This window comes from Prionailurus bengalensis, chromosome E4, assembly GCF_016509475.1.
Source record: "Prionailurus bengalensis isolate Pbe53 chromosome E4, Fcat_Pben_1.1_paternal_pri, whole genome shotgun sequence".
NCBI lineage: Eukaryota > Metazoa > Chordata > Mammalia > Carnivora > Felidae > Prionailurus > Prionailurus bengalensis.
Genome location: NC_057360.1, coordinates 41,568,325 through 41,586,757, shown reverse-complemented (window position 1 = coordinate 41,586,757; position 18,433 = coordinate 41,568,325). Strand labels below are relative to the sequence as shown.

The 18,433-nt window shown below is 53.1% G+C and overlaps 1 protein-coding gene across 1 annotated transcript; it reads right to left on the bottom strand.

Moving 5' to 3' along the window:
• Nucleotides 1–13,987: 13,987 nt before the first annotated feature.
• BTG2 (BTG anti-proliferation factor 2) lies at nucleotides 13,988–18,185 on the bottom strand. The gene is made up of 2 exons (XM_043567546.1): nucleotides 17,894–18,185; nucleotides 13,988–16,623 (listed from the first exon to the last, which is right to left on the bottom strand). The coding sequence occupies exons 1-2, from the start codon at nucleotides 18,045–18,047 to the stop codon at nucleotides 16,289–16,291; spliced, it is 489 nt and encodes a 162-aa protein (XP_043423481.1). The 5' UTR covers nucleotides 18,048–18,185; the 3' UTR covers nucleotides 13,988–16,288.
• Nucleotides 18,186–18,433: the final 248 nt, after the last annotated feature.

Below are 18,433 nucleotides of genomic sequence, written 5' to 3'. Positions count from 1 at the left end.
CTCCCGGCACAGCAGCCGCCACGCCAGGGCCCCGCCCTCTGCCTCCTCCACCCGCCCCCCCACCCCCCCCCACCCCCCCCCACCCCCCCCACCCCCCGCTTTCTGAACGGCCTCATTCTCCGCAGCCAACCTGCTGAGCAACTGCGCTCCGCAACTACCTAGCGCCCCCGCCCCTACCCCCACTTAAAAAAAAAAAATTCTCGCCGCACCTCTAGCGTCAGGGAGGACTTTGATTGGCCCGCTCTGCTCCCAGGCCAGCCAATCAGCAGCTTGTTGCCAAGGTGGGGCTTCCCCGAGCGGGAGGAGGCTGCGGCGCCCCAACCGAGAGGAGAGAGCAGAAGTGAGCGCGTTTGGTCGAGCTTCAAGGTCTCAGCCAGCTGCTCCGTGGGGATTGAGGGACGTGGGTGGGTGGCCCAGGGCTCCTCCCTCGACCCACATCGAGAAGGGAGGGAGCCAGACACCTGCCTGCCCTCACACCCGAGGCCTGCCCTCTCTCCCTCCTCCTGGCGTCTCCACCCTCGCTGGGCAGGTCCGATTCCAGGCCGCCCGGGGTGGAATCCTCCGCTGTCCCCGGCTTCAAGGGCATCTCCACTGTCCCCCAAAGGAGTTGAGGACGAGAGAACTGCCTCCGCTGGAAGATGCGGAAAACAAACCCCACCTGACACGGTTAGGGCCAGACTGAGACCTGAAGACGGGCTAACAAAGATATTGTCTTGCAATCTGTGCCCCACAGTGACCAAGTGACCACCTCATGCTTGGTGACCTTGCGGCCTGTAAGGGGCTAAGGAGAGACACGGGGCGGGGGGGAACCCAGGAGGCAGAAGTGCCCTAACCTTTTGGATTGGTTATTCCACGGGTGAAATGAGGCTACCAATAATGCCTAAACTGGCACACAGCGAGGGTCTGGACCCCAGGGTCTCAGAGCCTGAGGACCCGAACTGTTGGCCCAGCCTGGTGAAGGTGGAAGCGGGGTGCAGGTGGGAAAGGGGGTTACCTGAGCAGCTCTGTGATCTTAGGGACAGTGAAGACCACATTTCCAACCATAGCTCATTACTAATGGGAGAAAAGGTGGAAGCAAATTGATGCCCACGCCAAATTCTCCTTTGGCCTCGTACCCAATTCCCAGACTCCCCATTCGTCTCGGTTCCCAACGTGCAGCCTGTGTAAATGCGTCCTGGGCTGGTGAGGGTGGTTAATAATACTTAATAACACTGTGTACTTACTAAGCCAGACCCTCGTCTAAGCCCTTCACGCCTGTGAATTCCCTCAACAACACTCAATGCGAACTGTATCTTATGTTCATCTCAAAGGTGAGAAAACTGAGGCATTGAGACGTTGCGTACCTTGCCTGTGGTCACAGAGCTAATAAATGGCAGAGCCAGATTTGAACCTAGCTGGTATGTTTCCACCGAGGGACCCCATCTGAACTTGCTCCTTCACCACGCTGCCCTTGCTGCAATGTGGTCAGAGAAAAAGGCCAGAACAAAACAAAGAAAGAGAGACAGAGAGAAATCCTCCCACCCACCTGCCCAGTCCTGATCACCACCGTTGGGTCAATCTGAAGCATCCCTGAGTGCCAGAAGAGAGGTGAAGGGGTGATCCCCCACACTTCACAGTTTTGTTGTATGTCTCCAGAAGGGACCCCGCTTAGGGCAGACATGAACTCTGAGGCTGGGGAGTGGCGGGCAAGAGTTCAGGGAGGAGAGGCTGAGCCCCTGCTCCCACCTGGTGTAGGGAAAGGCTACTTGCTGGGCACTACTTGTGTCTGGAGAGCGATCCCTGACCCCCTTCTGTCCCTCCTTCTCTTTACTCCCTTAGCCCTGACCTCTTGCTCAGCACTCCGCACCTCCCCCACCCCCACCTTCACCCACCCCGCACCCGCTTCCCAGCTCCTTGGGCACACCATCTGCCTAGCCTCCCCCTTCCCCAGGGACTTAACTCCTTTTATTGAGACCTTTAAATAATTAAATGCCCCAAAGCCTCCCCCACTCAGATCCCAGCCCCTGGCCTGGGGTGTTATTCAAAGACCAGGAGCTGGGCTGGAGGGCTGCCAACCCCACCGCCTCTATTCAGCTCCTTTCTTGTCCTGCTCTCAGCTGCCGGGCAGCTAATGGGCCTTTTCTCCTGCTTTGGCCCCTCCGCCTGCCAGGCCCAGGCCACAGGAACCAAACAAAAAGCGCGGAGCTCTAAGGGATCCGTTGGGGGTGGGGAAGGAGGAAGACACCAGACCCACATTGAACTGGGAAAGGGTTGGGGACAGAGAGTGGAGAGAGAGGACCCCAATGGCTTTTCAAGCTCCTCATCCCTGCAGAGGAGCTGGGGCCACTCCCTCCCACCCTGGGGAACTGTAGGCAGAAAATGGGGGGGGGGAGGGGTGTGGCAGGGGGAGCAGGCTGGAGGCTGTCGATCACTTGAGTGGTTTGGGGCTTGGGCATAGTCCTCATGCAAATTATCTTAGTGAGTCACTGAAAGTTTGGTCCAGACACAAAGAAGCTGCTTCTCTCCCCCGCTGCCTCCCTTCACTGCCCAGCAGAAGCCCCCCCACCGCCAGCCAACCAAACAAAAGGCCCAAGCCCAGTGGTGCGTGAAGGAGTGAATGGGCGAGAACCTCCCTGGTGACGTCCCCCACGAGACAGATGGCAACAGTTGCCAGCCTTCTTTCATCGGCTCCCAGTCATAAAGAACAGCCCTCCTCCCTCCAGAGCACATCAGCTCCAGCCCAAATACACAAGTTGGGGGGGGGGATGGGGCGGGGGCTGCCAGGGGAGCGGGAGGTGGGGGGGACTGAGACTGGATGTTTGGCTGGAAAACAAAAAGGTTGTTCAAAGCCCTGGCGCTGGGGCCAGCCTGCCCATCTGTCCTCCTTCGGGGAGGCTCTGCCCCCATGCTCCTCCTCAGCTTCTGGCCCATTCTGTGCAGAACCAGGGGCCCTGGGAAGGGAGACGTCACTTTGGGGCAGCAATGCTATGCCATGGTAGTTTGGGGCTCTGCACTTTGAGGCTTTCATTAGGCCAAATCCCCCGCCTGGGCATTGTTTCGACTCTTCAGAAACAGAGTTGAAAGGAAAATCCAAGGCTTTGGAGAGAGGTGGAGAACAGCGGGATCTGGGTCCTCTGCCATTGATGATCAAGTTTGAGTTGTTCTAGAATGGGATCCCATCAAAATAATCCACACGTGCCTTCAAACGTCAGAGGCTAGTGGAGAGGAGTGGACCAGGAATCAGGGGACCCGGCTCTGGTCTCAGCTCACCCTCTGGTTGGTGGGTAATTCTGGGCTGACGGAATCCCAGTTTCCTCTCTGTCAACTGGGGGTAAAGGGACTGGCCCGGCTGCCCCTGCCTCCAGCACTGTGGAGAATAAGCAGATATGCAAGCCCACGCACGTTCTACAAACAGAAGAGGCTGGGCATATATGAGGTTTTACTCTGCATTTCCCCACACCCATGCCCCCCAAGAGGTAGAGTGGGCTTGGCACTTTGAACGTTTTCAAAGTACTTCATATCTATTCTGTGAGGCAACTGAAAGCAGAGAGGTCTAAGGCAGGGAAAGATCTTTTTTTATGCAATAAGGTTGGAGGTTCCCCCTGCTTCCCCTCCCCTCTCCCCCCACCAGTCTCCTGAATCTCCGATTATTGTCTCCCTTCTCTCTCTGCCTTCCAATTTCAGCCCAGCCTGATTGGGAACTCTAGGTTAAGGGGCTAAGAGATCTCAATAAACACAGAATAAAAGGGAAGATCCCCTGTGTCTTTTTTTTTTTAATTTTTTTAATGTTTATTTATTTTTGACAGAGAGAGAGAGAGAGAGAGAGAGCATGAGTGGGGGAGGGCCAGAGAGAGAGGGAGACACAGAATCCGAAGCGGGCTCCAGGCTCTGCGCAGTCAGCACAGAGCCCGATGCAGAGCTCGAACTCACGGACCTCGAGATCATTACCTGAGCTGAAGTTGGACACTTAACCGACTGAGCCACCCAGGTGCCCCTCCCCTGTGTCTTAAAACAATAAAAAAGGTGTAGCATATGCAAAGTTATGATTCCAAGGCCATAGGCTTGCCTCTGGGCTAACCTGACGCCCTCCACCCCCCAGTTGCATTTTCTGCAGAAAGGCTGAGCTGGTGGTGCTAGGGGGCTGGGTTGGGGGGCAGGAGGTAGAGAGCAGAGCTCTGGACTCCCCTCCTACCTGGCTTCATGCCCTCTCTTCCATCCACCCACCTGACCTCCTGTTGTTTGTGTTGGCCAAGGTGACTCTGCTCAGCTGGTCTGGGTTTTTTCTTTCTGGCATAAGATAGTAAAGGCATTTCTCAAAACATCTCTCTTTCCCAACCCTTGCTCAAACTAACCTCACCCATCTTTGATCACTTCCATTTGTCTAACAACCAGCTGGGCACTAACTTATGTGTAATGTATCCTTCTGTGTAATTTCCATTTGTTTGCATTTAATCCATGCCGTCAGTATTTTCTGTTCTCTCAGGTGCAATTATCCCATCACCTCCTTTGGACTGGCAACGCCCTGAGGCCAAAAACCCTATATCCTCATCTCTGCCTTCCCCCAACCCTGTGCTCCTCACAAGGACCCATCTCCAGGCATAAAAGGGCAGACAGAAAACTGGACCAGAAAAAGGTCTTGCAAGGTGTCGTGTGCAGCTGGCCCTGTGCTAGACTTCAGACCCTGGACTCCAAGGCCACGATTGATCCACTTTAATCCCCCACATTCAGATAGCACTACAATTCTAACAAGCGCTCCTACATCCTGTTCCGCCCTTGTGTCTTTGAATCTCACCCCACAACACCGTCAGTGTTCCGTTCCCCTCCACCCCCGGGAGGTGACATGGGAGAAGTCTGTTGGTCAAGCAGTGACGATGACAGGTAGATGATTTTCCTTTTGTGCAAACAAGAGAAGCCACTGGGGCCTGGGCCTCCGCCCTGACAGGGCCGGGTGAGAGAGGAAGTGGGTCACAATGGATACAAGGAGTTCCTGTGTTTTGCAGCAGGGGTGAAGCAATGCATTTAGCTGGTCTGTCTCTACTGGATCGAGAGCTCTCCAACGGGAAAGACACAAAAGGCAGAGGAGGGGTTGGTCGCTGGCACGTCTAGCCTACACTACCTGGTCCCCCAGCTCTCTTGCTGTCAAATTCATACCCAGGCACCTCCAGATGCTCTGGGAGATGGTGAGCAATATCACAGATGATCTCTAGGGCCTTATGTTCCATTTGAAATGTGATACGTAAACATGGGGCGCCTGGGAGCTCTGCCGGTTAAGCATCCCCCTTCTGCTCAGGTCATGATCTCATGGGTTCGAGCCCCACGTCGGGCTCTGTGCTGATGGCTCGGAGCCTGCAGCCTCCTTTGGATTCTGTGTCTTCCTCTCTCTCTGCCCCTCCCCTGCTCATGCTCTGTCTCTCTCTCAAAAATGAATAAACATTAAAAAAAAAATGTGTAGGAGTGAGATTCCACTCCAAAAAGTATAAGAACATTTTTTGACTATCTGCACTGTGAACTGGGGCTTGGTGTAGAAGTCCCTCGAATCCAGAAGACCAGGACACTGGTGACCTGGGTGTCACTGGGTGACAGGAAGAATTAGAAGTCCTGGGTCCAGTTTTGCCTTCATTTTTCTTGTTGTTTCTCCTCTGTTTATTCAGCCAGTCCTGGGTTTGAGCTCAACTCTGCCTCTCACCTGTAGGAATTAGAGTCCAGGGCAACGGGGCCTTTGCCCTGAGGTTCCTGGGGTGACCCACATTGTAGGCCTTGACCCGTCCTCTGGGCTGGAGAGCTTCTGGACATTTCATTTGTGCAATGACCCCCTTTGTTCTGACCCAACAGAAGTCCCTGCCCTGCTCTGCCGAGGAAGCCTTCCTGGGCCTGTCACTGTTTACAGACTCTCAGAAAGGCAGGTGTTGGGAGGAAGCTGCCGCTTGCGGTTGGGTTCTCCCCAGATACAGGAGCGCCCGGCCCCCCTAGGCCGGCTGCCATTGGCTAACAGGAGGCCAAAACAGACTCCTCTCCCGCCTGCAGCCACCCAGCCAGCAAACAAAGAACGCACAGGAAACACCTGGAGGAGAGGGCAGCTGGCAAGGGGACCTCCGCAGGAAAGAAGAAAGGGTTTGCAGGAGGAATTAGGCTGGTGAGGAGCTGTGGGTGGGCGCCCGGGGCTTAATCGCATTTCTCTTGGCCCCCCGCCAGCTGCTGAGACCTAGTCGCTGAGTTGCTCAAATGCACCATCCCTTGCACCCTCCCTCCGGGCCTCCAGTAAAGGGATCATCCCTTCCTGTGCCAGCTTTCCTAGCACAAGGGCACAAATACCCGTAAAGAAAAGACTGCTCAGAGGGCTTTCCCTCTGCCCCTCTCCTCCCTTCTGTGGCCCTCCTCATTCTCAGCCAGAGAGTCTGATCCTCTTTGGAGCAAGTAAACTTACTAATTTATTTACTTACTTAAGTTTATTTATTTATTTTGAGAGAGAGCAAGAGAGAGAGCTTGCACCTGTGAGCGGGGCGGGGGCAGACAGAGAGAGGGAGAGACAGAATCCCAAGCAGGCTCTGCGCTGTCAGATCTCACGGCGATCTCACAAACCAGGAGATCATGACCTGAGCCAAGATCAAGAACCCGATGCTTAACTGACTGAGCCGCCCAGGCGCCCCTAGACGTTGTAAATTTAAACCCAATGTCCAGGAGTGAAGACAGAATCCTTAACCAAGGTAGCCGCCCGTGTTATGTCAAAGTCTATTCCGAAGAGAAGTCTCCATTTATTTCCAAACTTATTTATCTAGATCTACATCCACATCTGCTTACTTGTCGTTTAGTACTTCAAGTGGTTGTGGTTCTGGGTGGAACAGACTTGACTGAGGAGAGTCAATGACACCCTACCATCAGCATCTGCCCAAGAGCGTGTCTGGGGGTGCATAAACCATGTGCTGGAAACTTTGTATGTATGTAGCAGCAGCAGCCCACAGGGCTCCCTCACCCCCTCTTAGGAAACCCCCCGATAGGGCACTTTCCTTTCTGGGTCTGGAGGGGGAAGATTGGAAGGGGGCCATGAGAGGAGGGCACTTGCCCCACAGCCTCTTGCGGGTACACCACAGTTTACTCAACCATAGCTTTTCATTCAACAGCCAGCGTACTCGCATCAGACTGTCGCACGCCAAGTCGTGGGCAGCACACGAGGGTGTAAAAAACAGAAGGCAAGGGATCCTTCCATGGAGGCGTGTGTGGTAATCGTGGGAGAGGGGACGCGAGCTTGCAGAGCCTCCAGACATCGACCAAAAGTGACACGTGAAGATGTGCTGACTGTGTTTGTTATGAACATGTAAACAGTGATAAATGATGTGTATACATCATTTAAGAGGCGCTGGAATAAGGCATGTCGTATGAGGGGGTAAGCAGTTTTAAACCATATGTACAAACATTGAAAAGCCTTGAGGTCAGAATGTTTTTAAAGAACACAAGTGGAATTATTCAGGGAAGGCATCCTGAGGAGGCAACAGGGGAAGGAAAAAGCGTGGACTCTGGAGACAGACACGTCCAGATTTTAAATCTGTTTCCACCACCTCCCCCTCCAGTCACTGGTGCTTTGCTTCCTTCATCTACGAGCTTGAGGCGACCATCTCTCAGAGTGTGCTCATGGAGATTGTGCGAGAGAGGCTGTGTGTAAGGCAGCAGGCAGAGTGCCTGGCCACATTGGTGTTCGGCACCCAGTAGGTGCTCGTGTCCTAGAAGAAAGCATGTCAAAATACTTTGACAAGGGGTTTGGGGCCATGATAATTGGCAGAGTAGGGAGTTTTGCAGATGTGGTCATGGCGGCAAGGAAAAGTGAACAGGAGAGAGTTGTGAAGGTGGGGTATCCTGGCGCGGTGAGGCCATTGCCCAGGGAGTCTGGGGTTGGAAAGTTCGGGAGCGCCTTATATTCCCATCTTAGACGTTCAGAATGGCCAGGAGAGGCAGCAGGAAAGGAATGGCCTGATGAAAACGAAGTTTGTGGTTGCCCAGGCTGCTGGCCAGCCTGGGTAGGGAGGCAGATAGAAGGCTGTTGTGTGCTATTTCCATACGATGGAGCAGGACCGGGGCTATGCACTGGCCTAAATGGAAAAGAAGAATCAGGGATTTCCCCTGTCCTGTATGGAAATGGAAATAGAATGGTGAGAGGTGATTTAGCATAAGTGACTCATTTTATGGATGAGAAAACTGAGGTTCAGGAGGGAGGAGGGACTAGTCTAAGATGTCAGAGACGACTCTGGTACTAGTTATTGTCAGACCCGAAGCTAGGGCTCCTACAACTCCTAAGCCCATGGGTGTTTCTACCACCAGGCCGCTGACCTCCAGAGTAGACATTGGGAAGGATTTCTGTGGACAGGATCACAGAGAGTCTATTTTCTCTCTCCAGCTACCTTGGTCAGAATTCCTTCCGCACACGTAGCCCAGCCTTCTCTCCAGGTGTGATTACCGTCTGGGTAAACCCATTTAGGGAGTTAATTGATAACTAAAGTTCCCCCACATTATGATTTAAAATGTGTCCACCCCTCTCTAAGTAACATTTACGTTTCAATAGCAGGTGCTTAAAGACCTAAGAGCCTGTAAGATTCAAAGGACTGTTTTCTTAAGAAGGTGCAATCACAGAGGCACCTGGGTGGCTCAGTCAGTTAAACGTCAGACTCTTGATTTTGGCTGAGGTCATGATCTCATGGGTCATGATCTCACGGGTTGTGGGTTCGAGTCCGTGTCGGGCTCCGTCAGGCTCCGCACCGACAGCTCCCTTTCTCTCTGCCCTTCCCCTGCTTGTTCTCTCTCTCTCTCTCTCTCTCTCTCTCTCAAAATAAATTAGTAGCTTTAAAAAGAAAAAAAAAAAAGGTGCAGTCACAGGTTAGCTCTTCTGAGCTGGGACCCCTCACTGGCAAACCCTGAATGAACTTGATTTTTTTTTCTTCTACTCCTTACCTAAACTCCTTTCATCTATTAGCCTCTACTCTTGGCAACTTTGAGACCCATCTGTTCGGACAATATTCACTAACACCTATTCAACACCAAACACTGCTCAGGTAAAGTCCCTGGCTTACATTCTACTGTAAATTCAGCGTTATAAGGGGGTGCCTGGGCGGCTCAGTTAGTTGAGCATCTGACTCTTGATTTCAGCTCCCATCATGATCTCATGGTTTGTGGGTTTGAGCCCTGCGTCGGGCTCTGTGCTGACAGTGCAGAGCCTGATTGGGATTCTCTCCCTGCCCTCACTCTCAAAATAAACTTAAAAACAAAATCCTTGTGTAAAAAAAAAAAAATCGGGGTTATAAGGACTAGGACAGAAGAAAAGACTGAGTAACATGGGAAGGAACAGTGTCACTGCAAAGCTGGAAGAGAAGGTCTGAATCTTGAGAGACCAGAGTTAACCAGACAAAAGTGGGTAGGCAGGTGGGGGCAGAGCATTGAGCAAAGGCCCAGAGGCTGCAGTCCCAGGCATGAGTTAATGGGCACCAGTTGAGGGTGGGCAAGTTGCCTCTAGTATAATCCTTGGAGGGGAAGCACAGGCCCCAAGCGTGCTCGCTGTCCTGTCGGGAACATACTGTGATGTGCCTTCGAGAGATTCCAGCCGTGGTGACAGTGTGCCATTGATGTCCTCAATGCAGAGCCTCACTCCGAGTATGGGGGTGGGGTCAGAAAACCTTACACCCCTGTTTCCAGGTGGTCCAAGGCGCATCATAAGTCACAAACTGGAAGCCTATGCAAATACGTACTTAAAAGCAGTTTACCCCTTAAAAAAAATTAGTGGCCGTCGTTAGAATTTAGGGAGATGTGAAATAAAAGTCTATATTTCAGGTTTCTCTTGGAAAAAATCATAGTATCTGATATCACTGGTCTCCCTGGAGGACAGTGGACTGGCGCTAAGGAACAGGGTCTTTTTCAGACAAAGCCTGAGCTCACTCCCCAAGTTCACTACAGCCTCTGTGTGGCTGTCCTTCTTCACTGACAGCCTGGCCCTGCCTTGGCTCCTCTGGTGCTCACCGAACTCTAAACGGCCCCTTACCTGCTGGTGCTGGTAAATAAAGGAGCCCCAACCTGCCTGGCTATAACCTCCTCTTATCTGATGTGCCCCGGGAAGCCTGTCGGGTCTGCTGGACAAGGAGTGAATAAGGCTTGCCCTTGCTTATGGGAACAGGGGTGGGGACTAGTAGACCCACTTCAGCTGGGAGCAAAATGACTTGGAGCCGGTGGGCGCCCAGGGAACGGGGCCCCCCTCGAAGCCGGGGAAAGGAGAGGCAACACATCTGGGCAAGGCTTGTTTGTACAAGATCATTATCCAGGGCCCTGGTAGCCTCTTAAACTGAGTTCAAATGTTTTTCATACCAGCTCTGCAAAGAAGTGGTGCAGAGAAAAAGCCAGAACTCTCCAGAACTCACCAGGCTTGCCCTTCCCAGCTTCCCCGTTTCTCTCTCTTCCTGGAAGGGAGAACGTGATTCCGCATGATTCCACAGGTGGGCAGGAAGGAGGTAAGCAAGGTTGTTATTGGAAAATCCGTTCCCCACCCACTCTGCCTGTGAATGGGCACATAGCCCAGTTTGGTATTAATTTACAAGCAGACCATGGAGCCAAGAGGTCAAAGCTCCCCTCCAGCCAATGAGATCGGATGTCTGGCGGGCACATGGTACATTTCAGCCAGAACGGCCAAGATCAGACATGAGTGCATTCATTCATTCTGCAGGTACCTACAGAGTACCTACTACAGGCTAGGTGATGCCGGGAAGGGCTCTTTGGACTGTGAAGAATTTTTCTTGGTTTTGTTTTGATTTGATTTTGAGTAGGCTCCACACCCAACACGGGGCTTGAACTCATGACTCTGAGATCAAGAGTCACATGCTCTACTGACTGAGCCAGCCAGGTGCCCCTGGACTGTAAAGACTTTCAAGCAAAGGATTGAAAATCATCTTTCAATGGGGAGGCCGAAGGCTGCTTGGATGTTCTTCGCTGCGGCCATTCTCGGAGGCACTAGTGGGACTAATACTTAAATAATGGTTTCCTCCCAGTTACCAGAATGTCAGTGTCCTTATTCAGCTCAGGACCAATTCAGATGAACTTCTACTTAAAACTACAATTTTCATCTGTTGCATACTTAAATATGCAAAGCGCTATGCCAAGTGGTTTAGATCTCATTTCAACCTCCTTAACATTTTCAGATGGGTTCTATTCTTTTTTTTTTAATTAATTTATTTATTGTGCGCGCGCGCGAGAGAGAGAGAGAGAGAGAGAGAGACAATGAATCCCGAGCAGGCTCCATGCTGTCAGCTGCAGAGCCCAGTTCGGGGCGTGATCTCACAAACCATGAGATCCTGACCTGAGCTGAAATCAAGAGTCAGAGCTTAACTGAGTGAGCCACGCAGGTGCTCCAAGATGGGTTGTATTCTTAGTCCCATTTTACAAATGGGGAAATGAGGCCTGGTTGAAGTAACTTGTTCCAGAGTGCACACAGGAAGTAGGTGGGAGAGAGGAGATCAGACCCCCGGGCAGCCTAACTCCGGGGCCTGCCTGAGCTGCTAACCTGTTTGCAGCCCTGCCCCACTGGGCTGGGAAATGGCAGGAGTTGGACTCAAGCAAGGGAAGACTATTTACTTCACTTCCCAACCCAAATGACCTTCCAGTTCAACTAATTGAAGATAATGATAATAATTGTCCTAATTTGCCCTCCAGTGACTGCCAGGATAATGGAGATGATTTAGAATCAAAAGCTGAAGAAAGGAACAAAGGTCATTTCATCCAACTCTCTCATTTCTGAGACAGGAAAATTGAGGGGCTTGGCCAAATTCCCACAGCTGGTTAGGAAGGACCTGGGCTACAACCCATATATTCTCCCTCCCAGCCCAGAACTTCTTCTACTGCATCCTGCTCTGCTGGGCCTCAGTGCCAGTACTGGCCTGGAAGCCAGGAGTCCTCGCTATCTGTGCTCCCGGAAGGCCACTATGGGGCCGATGTCAGACTCACAGAGGAGCGTTTCTTCCCCCTGGGCTTGCTGGTTGAAACATCAAGGTCTCCCCCACCCAAACCTCCTTATCAGGAACTGGGATGGGCTCTTAATCTGTAGCTCCCAGGCCACGTCTACACTCTCTGGACAGCGTGTTATCATCCAGAAATAGCTGACGGAGCCCAGGTCTCCCCGGCTGGCGCAGTGTACCAAGTGGGGAAGCTGGGAGCAGAATGGACCAACCACCCAATGCCCGGTCCTGGGACACGTGAAAACCACCAGCTGCTACTCAAACTGTTCCTGCCTACAGCCCCTGTACCCCCAGCTGGCCAAGGGGTAGTCCCCACCACTACTGAAATTGGCCAGATCTAAAGTAAGCAACACAGAACACTCCCGTGTAAATTGAGGGACTGTTTTTCTACCAGGAGCCGAGAACAATCCCCAAATCAATCTGCTATGCGGCCGTCTCCCCCCGCTCGGGGACAGAGGTGGGTGATGATGGCCCCTTGGCCTCCGATAACCCTCCCTTTTCAGGCTTTTTACTAAACAATATGAAAACCAATGAGTGGAGCCTCTTAGGAAATAAGAAGGTAGGTGCTGGTAAGAATAGCACACCAGGAAGGGCAAAAATTCAACCCTAACTCCATCCTTACATCCCAAAAGGCGGGTCCTTACAAATGAGTGCCTAGGACATTTGTGCTAGAAGCTACAAGTGAAAACGGGGCCATTCCTTCAAATGACCTCTTGACACAAGTGTCCCTGTAACTAATTCTGTTTGTGATACAGATGAGCCGGCTTCCCGCAGCCCCATTTCCGGCCTCCGCTACCCTCCCAAACGCACCACACACAGCCTCTCTGGCCTACCGACCACCTAGGACGCCCAGGTCAAATCGCATGTTTGTTCACGAGGGTCATGGAGGCATGAAATGAAGCGTGTACGTTGGTGAGGGGTGGTTCTGTTCACGAATCAGTGTGTTTAGAATGTGGTTTAAGTGCAGCCCACCTCTGGCCAAGAAGAAAACTAGCCCAGGTCAGTGATGTACTTGTGACCTCAGCGGAGATTGCTGAGACAGCAGGTGGGGGGTGGGGTGCGGAAGCCTGTGTCAGAACCTCATGGACCGAACCCAAGAGTCGGGGATGATAAAGACTGTTCTCATTTCCTCACATATATCCTATCCATACAAAGGGAGTAATAAATTGGTAACCTTTGGCTCTCAAATCTTTGCCGTTGGGAGTAGCTGCTCTTTAGCTGACTGGTAGCCTTGGCTGTCCATTATACATTCAGTTCCAGGGCCCAGATCCTGAGGCCCAACTGCTCTTGTCTAATAAGAACGGTGGGTCCTGGGGCACCTGGGTGGCTTCGTCAAATGTCCGATTTCTTGATTTGGGCTCAAGTCATGATCTCGCAGCTGGTGAGGTGGAGCCCCGCGTCGGGCTCTGGGCTGACAGCTCAGAGTCTGGAGCCTGCTTCGGATTCTGTGTCTCCCTCTCTCTACCCCTCCCCTGCTCGCACTCTGTCTCTCTCTCAAAAATAAACTTAAAAAAAAAAAAAAAATGGTGGGTACCAAATGGCAGTCCCAGAGATGACAAGAGAGTCTGTGCCGGGAACTTTCCAACAATTCTGCCCCGGCCTGGCAAGGGGTTCCATGCCCCCTTCTCACCATCTCAGTCTGAGACTCAGGCTGTGAGCCTTAATCATTGGTCATGTGTTCAATGCCTCGCACTGACTGACGGTACATGCTTGCTGAACAAACAAACAAGGGAACACAGCTGAGGCCTAGGGAGGGCAGGATGCGTGAGACCTGGCTAAAGAGTGCTCAGTCTAGAACCCCGTCCCGTCCAGCATTTTCACGGGGAAGTGAGAACGTGCACTAAGGAATGAGGTAAGGAATACTTCTTGGCTCTCTGTCACATAACGAGATTTTTCTTTTACGCCAGCCACCTGCTATAGGTCTTCTGAGTGTAACTGAAGAGAAATACCATGAGACACCAAGAAAAGGATTTGCGTCTGAAGAAAACGCTTAGTGAGTTGAGGATGTTGGCTTCTGTACACCACACGGCTTCACCTGCTACATTTTTATTAAAGTAACCAAAAAAAAAAAAAAAAAGGAAAAAAGAAGCGCGCACATTTGTCCATAAAGCTGTACATCCTTCCATATAAAAACACTATTATACAATTAGTAACCTTTGTCTTTTCTGTCCGAATAGCTTACCAACGTGCTACTATTATTTCTTTTTACTTAATAGGAGAGACAGGCCTGCTCAACAGTCCAGCTCTGGGTGTTTTGCTGTTTTTTAAAGTGAACATTAAAAAAAAAAAAAATAAGAAAGAGAGAGAGAGAGAGAGGAGAGAAAAGATTAAGCAGGAGACCATGAGGCTGCTTCTTTTTTAAAAAGGCAGGGATCTGTTTGCAGACAGGATGCAACAATGCCACGTCCAGTGATTCACAGCTTTGTCTCAACCCACAGGCCAGAAAATGAGCTCTTGGGTCTGTGGGTCTGAAGTTAGCTTTAAAGCAATAAAGGCTGGAAGCAGGGTCTGGGAAGGCAGCTTGGAGTCTAGAGTTGAAAAGGAGGCAGGACTGGCAGGACTGGGTAGGGACAGTGTTTGGTAAATAGCACCTTTGAATCAGAAGTGAGTGGTTAAGAAATTCAGGGAAGGGGACTGGCTGTGGAGTGGGGGACCCTCGGGCAGGGAAGAAAGTTTCCTCACTAAGGGGCGACAGCCTGGTGGGCTGGACAGGAGGGTAGCCAGGTAGACTGGACGCTCTAGCTACGTCCTTCTAAAGTGATTTTGAGTTTGGGAAACTCAGGGCCTTCGGAGGACCCCCTCACTAATGTCACTGAAAAACCGGAGGAAGGCGATTTCTTCCCAGTATAGATTTCCACTGGCTCCGACCCAGCACGGTAAATATTGCACAAGTCTACAGACAAATCTGGGTTGTACTGAGAGACAGCAACTTCCCCACAGGTGCTCTGAGCACCAGGGAGAAAATAATGCCCAGGATTTTGGCTTTTAGTGTCAGCCCTACAAGAATACCAAGTAGTCCTGCAGAACTCGGGGAGTTCTCCCATTCAGCCAAGGAATACCTGCGAGGCCGACCAGCCAGCCAGAGTTCCGAGGACGGAGGGATAGTTCCCGAAGCCCTCCAGGGCACCAGGAGGTTCTGAGAGCTGGGTCTCCTTCAGACTCTCCTGGGACCCAGGAGGCCATATTGCACAATGAGTCGAGAGCTCTTGTTCTGGAAAACTGGGTAGCTCCGTGACCCAACCAGAAGGGGAGAAGAACGGGAGAGTCAGGGAGGAGTGTTGTGCTTTTAAAAAGAAGGCAGTAGTAAAGAACCTAGAGTTCCCTGTAGCTTTTGAGCCAACTCTTGAAGGGATAGTGGCAGCAGCAGCAGCATCAGGACGTTCCTGTGATTCCAGAAAGAAGGGTTTTGGCCAAAAAACCCCAAAAAACAAACAAACAAAAACAAAACAAAAAAACACATCCCCAGTGGATACTCTTTGGGTCCCAAAATTCCATTGCAAGTCACCCCCAACTTAATCACCACGTATACTCACACACAGAGCAGCACACAGCAAAGCAAAGGTTTCGTGCAGGGTTCCCTTCAGCCCCAACCCCGATCACCTCTAACTCCTGCCTTACTCCCCCGACCCCCACAAAACAAAAAGCTTTTGTTTCCTGGCTGGGAAGCAACATCTACCAGGCCCCTGAGCATAGAATCAGAAACAAGTCATGATTTCAAGAAAAGCTGCTTAGGGCAGAAGCAATCAGGAGAGGACTTTTCACTCTCTGCCCTGGATCTCATCAGAAACATGAAAGACGATTAGGCAACATAGTATAACTTAAGTCCAGGCTTGAATGCCCCTGAGTAAGAGAGGGGCCAGGGGATACAGGTGTCCCGTTCGGGAGAGGGAGAGGTTTGAGCTCAGCCCCTCTTCTCCCCGCAAGGCAGATCCTGACCTCTCTTTCACAGTTGCTAACCTTGCTTGCTCCCTCCCCCATCTTCTTGGGGTGCCAGCCAAGCTTCTCACCTCACCTCAAGCCAGCGCCCCCCCCCCCGCTTCCGTACTCCCCCCTCCCGTAGGCAGACACGCTGGTTCCCAGACTCAAGCGCACAACAGTTCTCTCCGAAGGCACCTGGGGAGGCCACTTCCAAGCAGCTCCCTTTAAGGATTTTTCTTTAAAAAAAATCTTTTGGTTTTTTTTTTCTCCCCTTTTCTTAAAAAAAATAATATATATATATATATATAAATAGCTCTTCATTTAAAATACAGTTCCCCAGGTTGAGGTATGCAGCGGCCTGTTGTCACGACAGAATGGGTACAGTAGAGTGCCTGGTGGGGCTGGCGGGGGATCTAACTGGAGACCGTCATCACGTAGTTCTTCGAGGGGCTGCTCCGGCCCAGCATCATTTGGTTCTTGCAGGTGAGGAGCCCATAGGAGGCTGCCACCGGGGCCTCCTCGTACAGGACGCAGATGGAGCCATCCTCCCCAATGCGGTAGGACACCTCGTAGGGGTCCACCCACAGGGTCAGCTCACTGGGCAGCAGCTGGTGCAGCTGGGGCTGGCTGAGTCCGATCTGGCTGGCCACCTTGCTGATGATGGGGTCCATCTTGTGGTTGATTCGGATGCAGCGGTAGCCGGAGCCCTTGGACGGCTTCTCAGGAAACCAGTGGTGTTTGTAGTGCTCTGTGGAGACGGAACAAGAGGGAGATGCCCTGGTTAGAGCAGCTGGGCTGTGGGGGAAGGGGATGAAGGGACAGGAGGAGAGGCAGGAACCCAGAGATTTTAAGTAAGCAATGTAGTTTCTCATGAGTTCCGGGACCTTCCTGAGACCCTCCTGTCGCTGTAGCAGAGATAATTGTATGGAATCTGGAACCCCCCCCCCCCCACTAGGAGGAGGATGTGTCTGTGTGTTGGGAGGGAGGCCCATAGCTCTGAGGCAGTCCCAAGTAGCCAGTACTTTTGGCACACCCCAGTTTAAGGAGGAGGGGTGAGACTGGGGAGGGCATGTCCAGACAGGGCCTCTGGAGACCTCCTGGCTGAAGTTGGAGGCCAGGAAGGCTGCCACCATTGTCAGATCCATAGCGACTCATTGTGTCCCCCACTCTGGGCCCTAGAGGCTCCCTCTGCCTCCTTCAAAAGCCAGAGCCCCTGAGCAGCGGCTAAGGGAGTCGAAATCGGGTTGGTTTTGATGAAACATATGTTGCTCCACAGAAGGCAGGATCTGTGTGGGCACGTTTGGAGATGGCTATCGCTGCCCAACACGGTCGGCCAACCGGCTGGAAAACAGCTGGGAGATAAGTCTGGCAGCGGCTGCTTATCTCTTGTCCACCTCCCGTTTCACACCGCCCCCGCCCCCAACACACAAGCCAGCAGAGCGCAGTTACGACCTACAAGGCTTTCTCGGGACCATAATGGGTGGCAGATGGCTAAGGGGGGCCAAGCATACAAAGGGGGCCGGGATTCCAACTTCGAACGAATCAACGATCGGCCCGGGCACAGCGCAGCGCCGCACTGCCGGAAGAACCACGGCCGAGACTCCCAAGTTGTTAAGAAGGCTCAATTGCGCCTTCTTCTCCCATAATGACCCCTTGGCTGGCCAGGCTGGGTCGTCCGTGGCGCCCTGGAGAGTCTCAGTAAGGGCAACGAGCTCGCGCTCAGGCCCGCAGGTGCCTCCTCTCCCGGGGCAAAAGCCGCGACTCGGCTCACACTCCAGGGCCAGGGTCCGCGCCTTCGAACGCGCCCGACCGGAGCGGACACGGACCGAGACCCGAGCGCAGACCCAGGGGACTGCGGGGACTGCGGGTTGCCCCGGGGGCTGGAGGAAACCGAGTCCCGGAGCTGCTCGTGAGCGGAGCCCTGCTCTGGGAGCAGAGGAAAACGACCAAGGCAGGAAGGGGAGCCGAGCCCCAGCGGCAGGGGTCGACGGACGCCAGGATCCTCGGCGTGTGCTCACCTGTTAGTGCCTCCTGGAGAGCGCCGCTGAAAACCTTTAGTCTCTGCTCGCTCACGCAGCCCCGGGTCCTCAGGAGGCTGGAGAGGAAGCCCACGGCGGCGGCGATCTCCGGAAGCATGTCTGTTCTCTTCCCGGTCCAGCGGGCCTGGCTCATGTCTTGCTCGGCTCAGGAGGCGGTGGCAGCGACGGGGAGCAGCGAGAGGGAAGTGTCCGGTGGGACGTGCCGCTTCTCAAGCTTCCTCTGTGCGCTCGGCCGCTGCTCGGGCTCTGCGGGGACTTTACCCCGGGACGCGCCTTTCATACTATTCCGAGAGGCGGGGAAGCCTGCGCCGGCGCCCATTGGCTACTGCCAGCGGATGGGGGCGTGGTCTGACGCCCGCCTGGCCCCGCCCCGCGCGCTCCCGGGGCCGCGAGGCCGCTAGCCCCTGCCCCCGCCCCCGCCTCCGCCCCCGCCGCCTCCCCTGCGCTGAGGTCATCGCCCGCTGACGTCAGTGCTGGGAACCTGAGCCGGGCTTGCGGGCCGAGGGAGGCGCCGGGAGA

Bases quoted from the DNA above. Each gene is read 5' to 3' on its own strand.
- BTG2 (XM_043567546.1), bottom strand. From the start codon at position 18,047: ATGAGCCAGGCCCGCTGGACCGGGAAGAGAACAGACATGCTTCCGGAG. The intron at 16,624-17,893 runs GTGAGCACACGC...CCGTCTCCACAG, and splicing joins TCTCCAGGAGGCACTAACAG to AGCACTACAAACACCACTGG.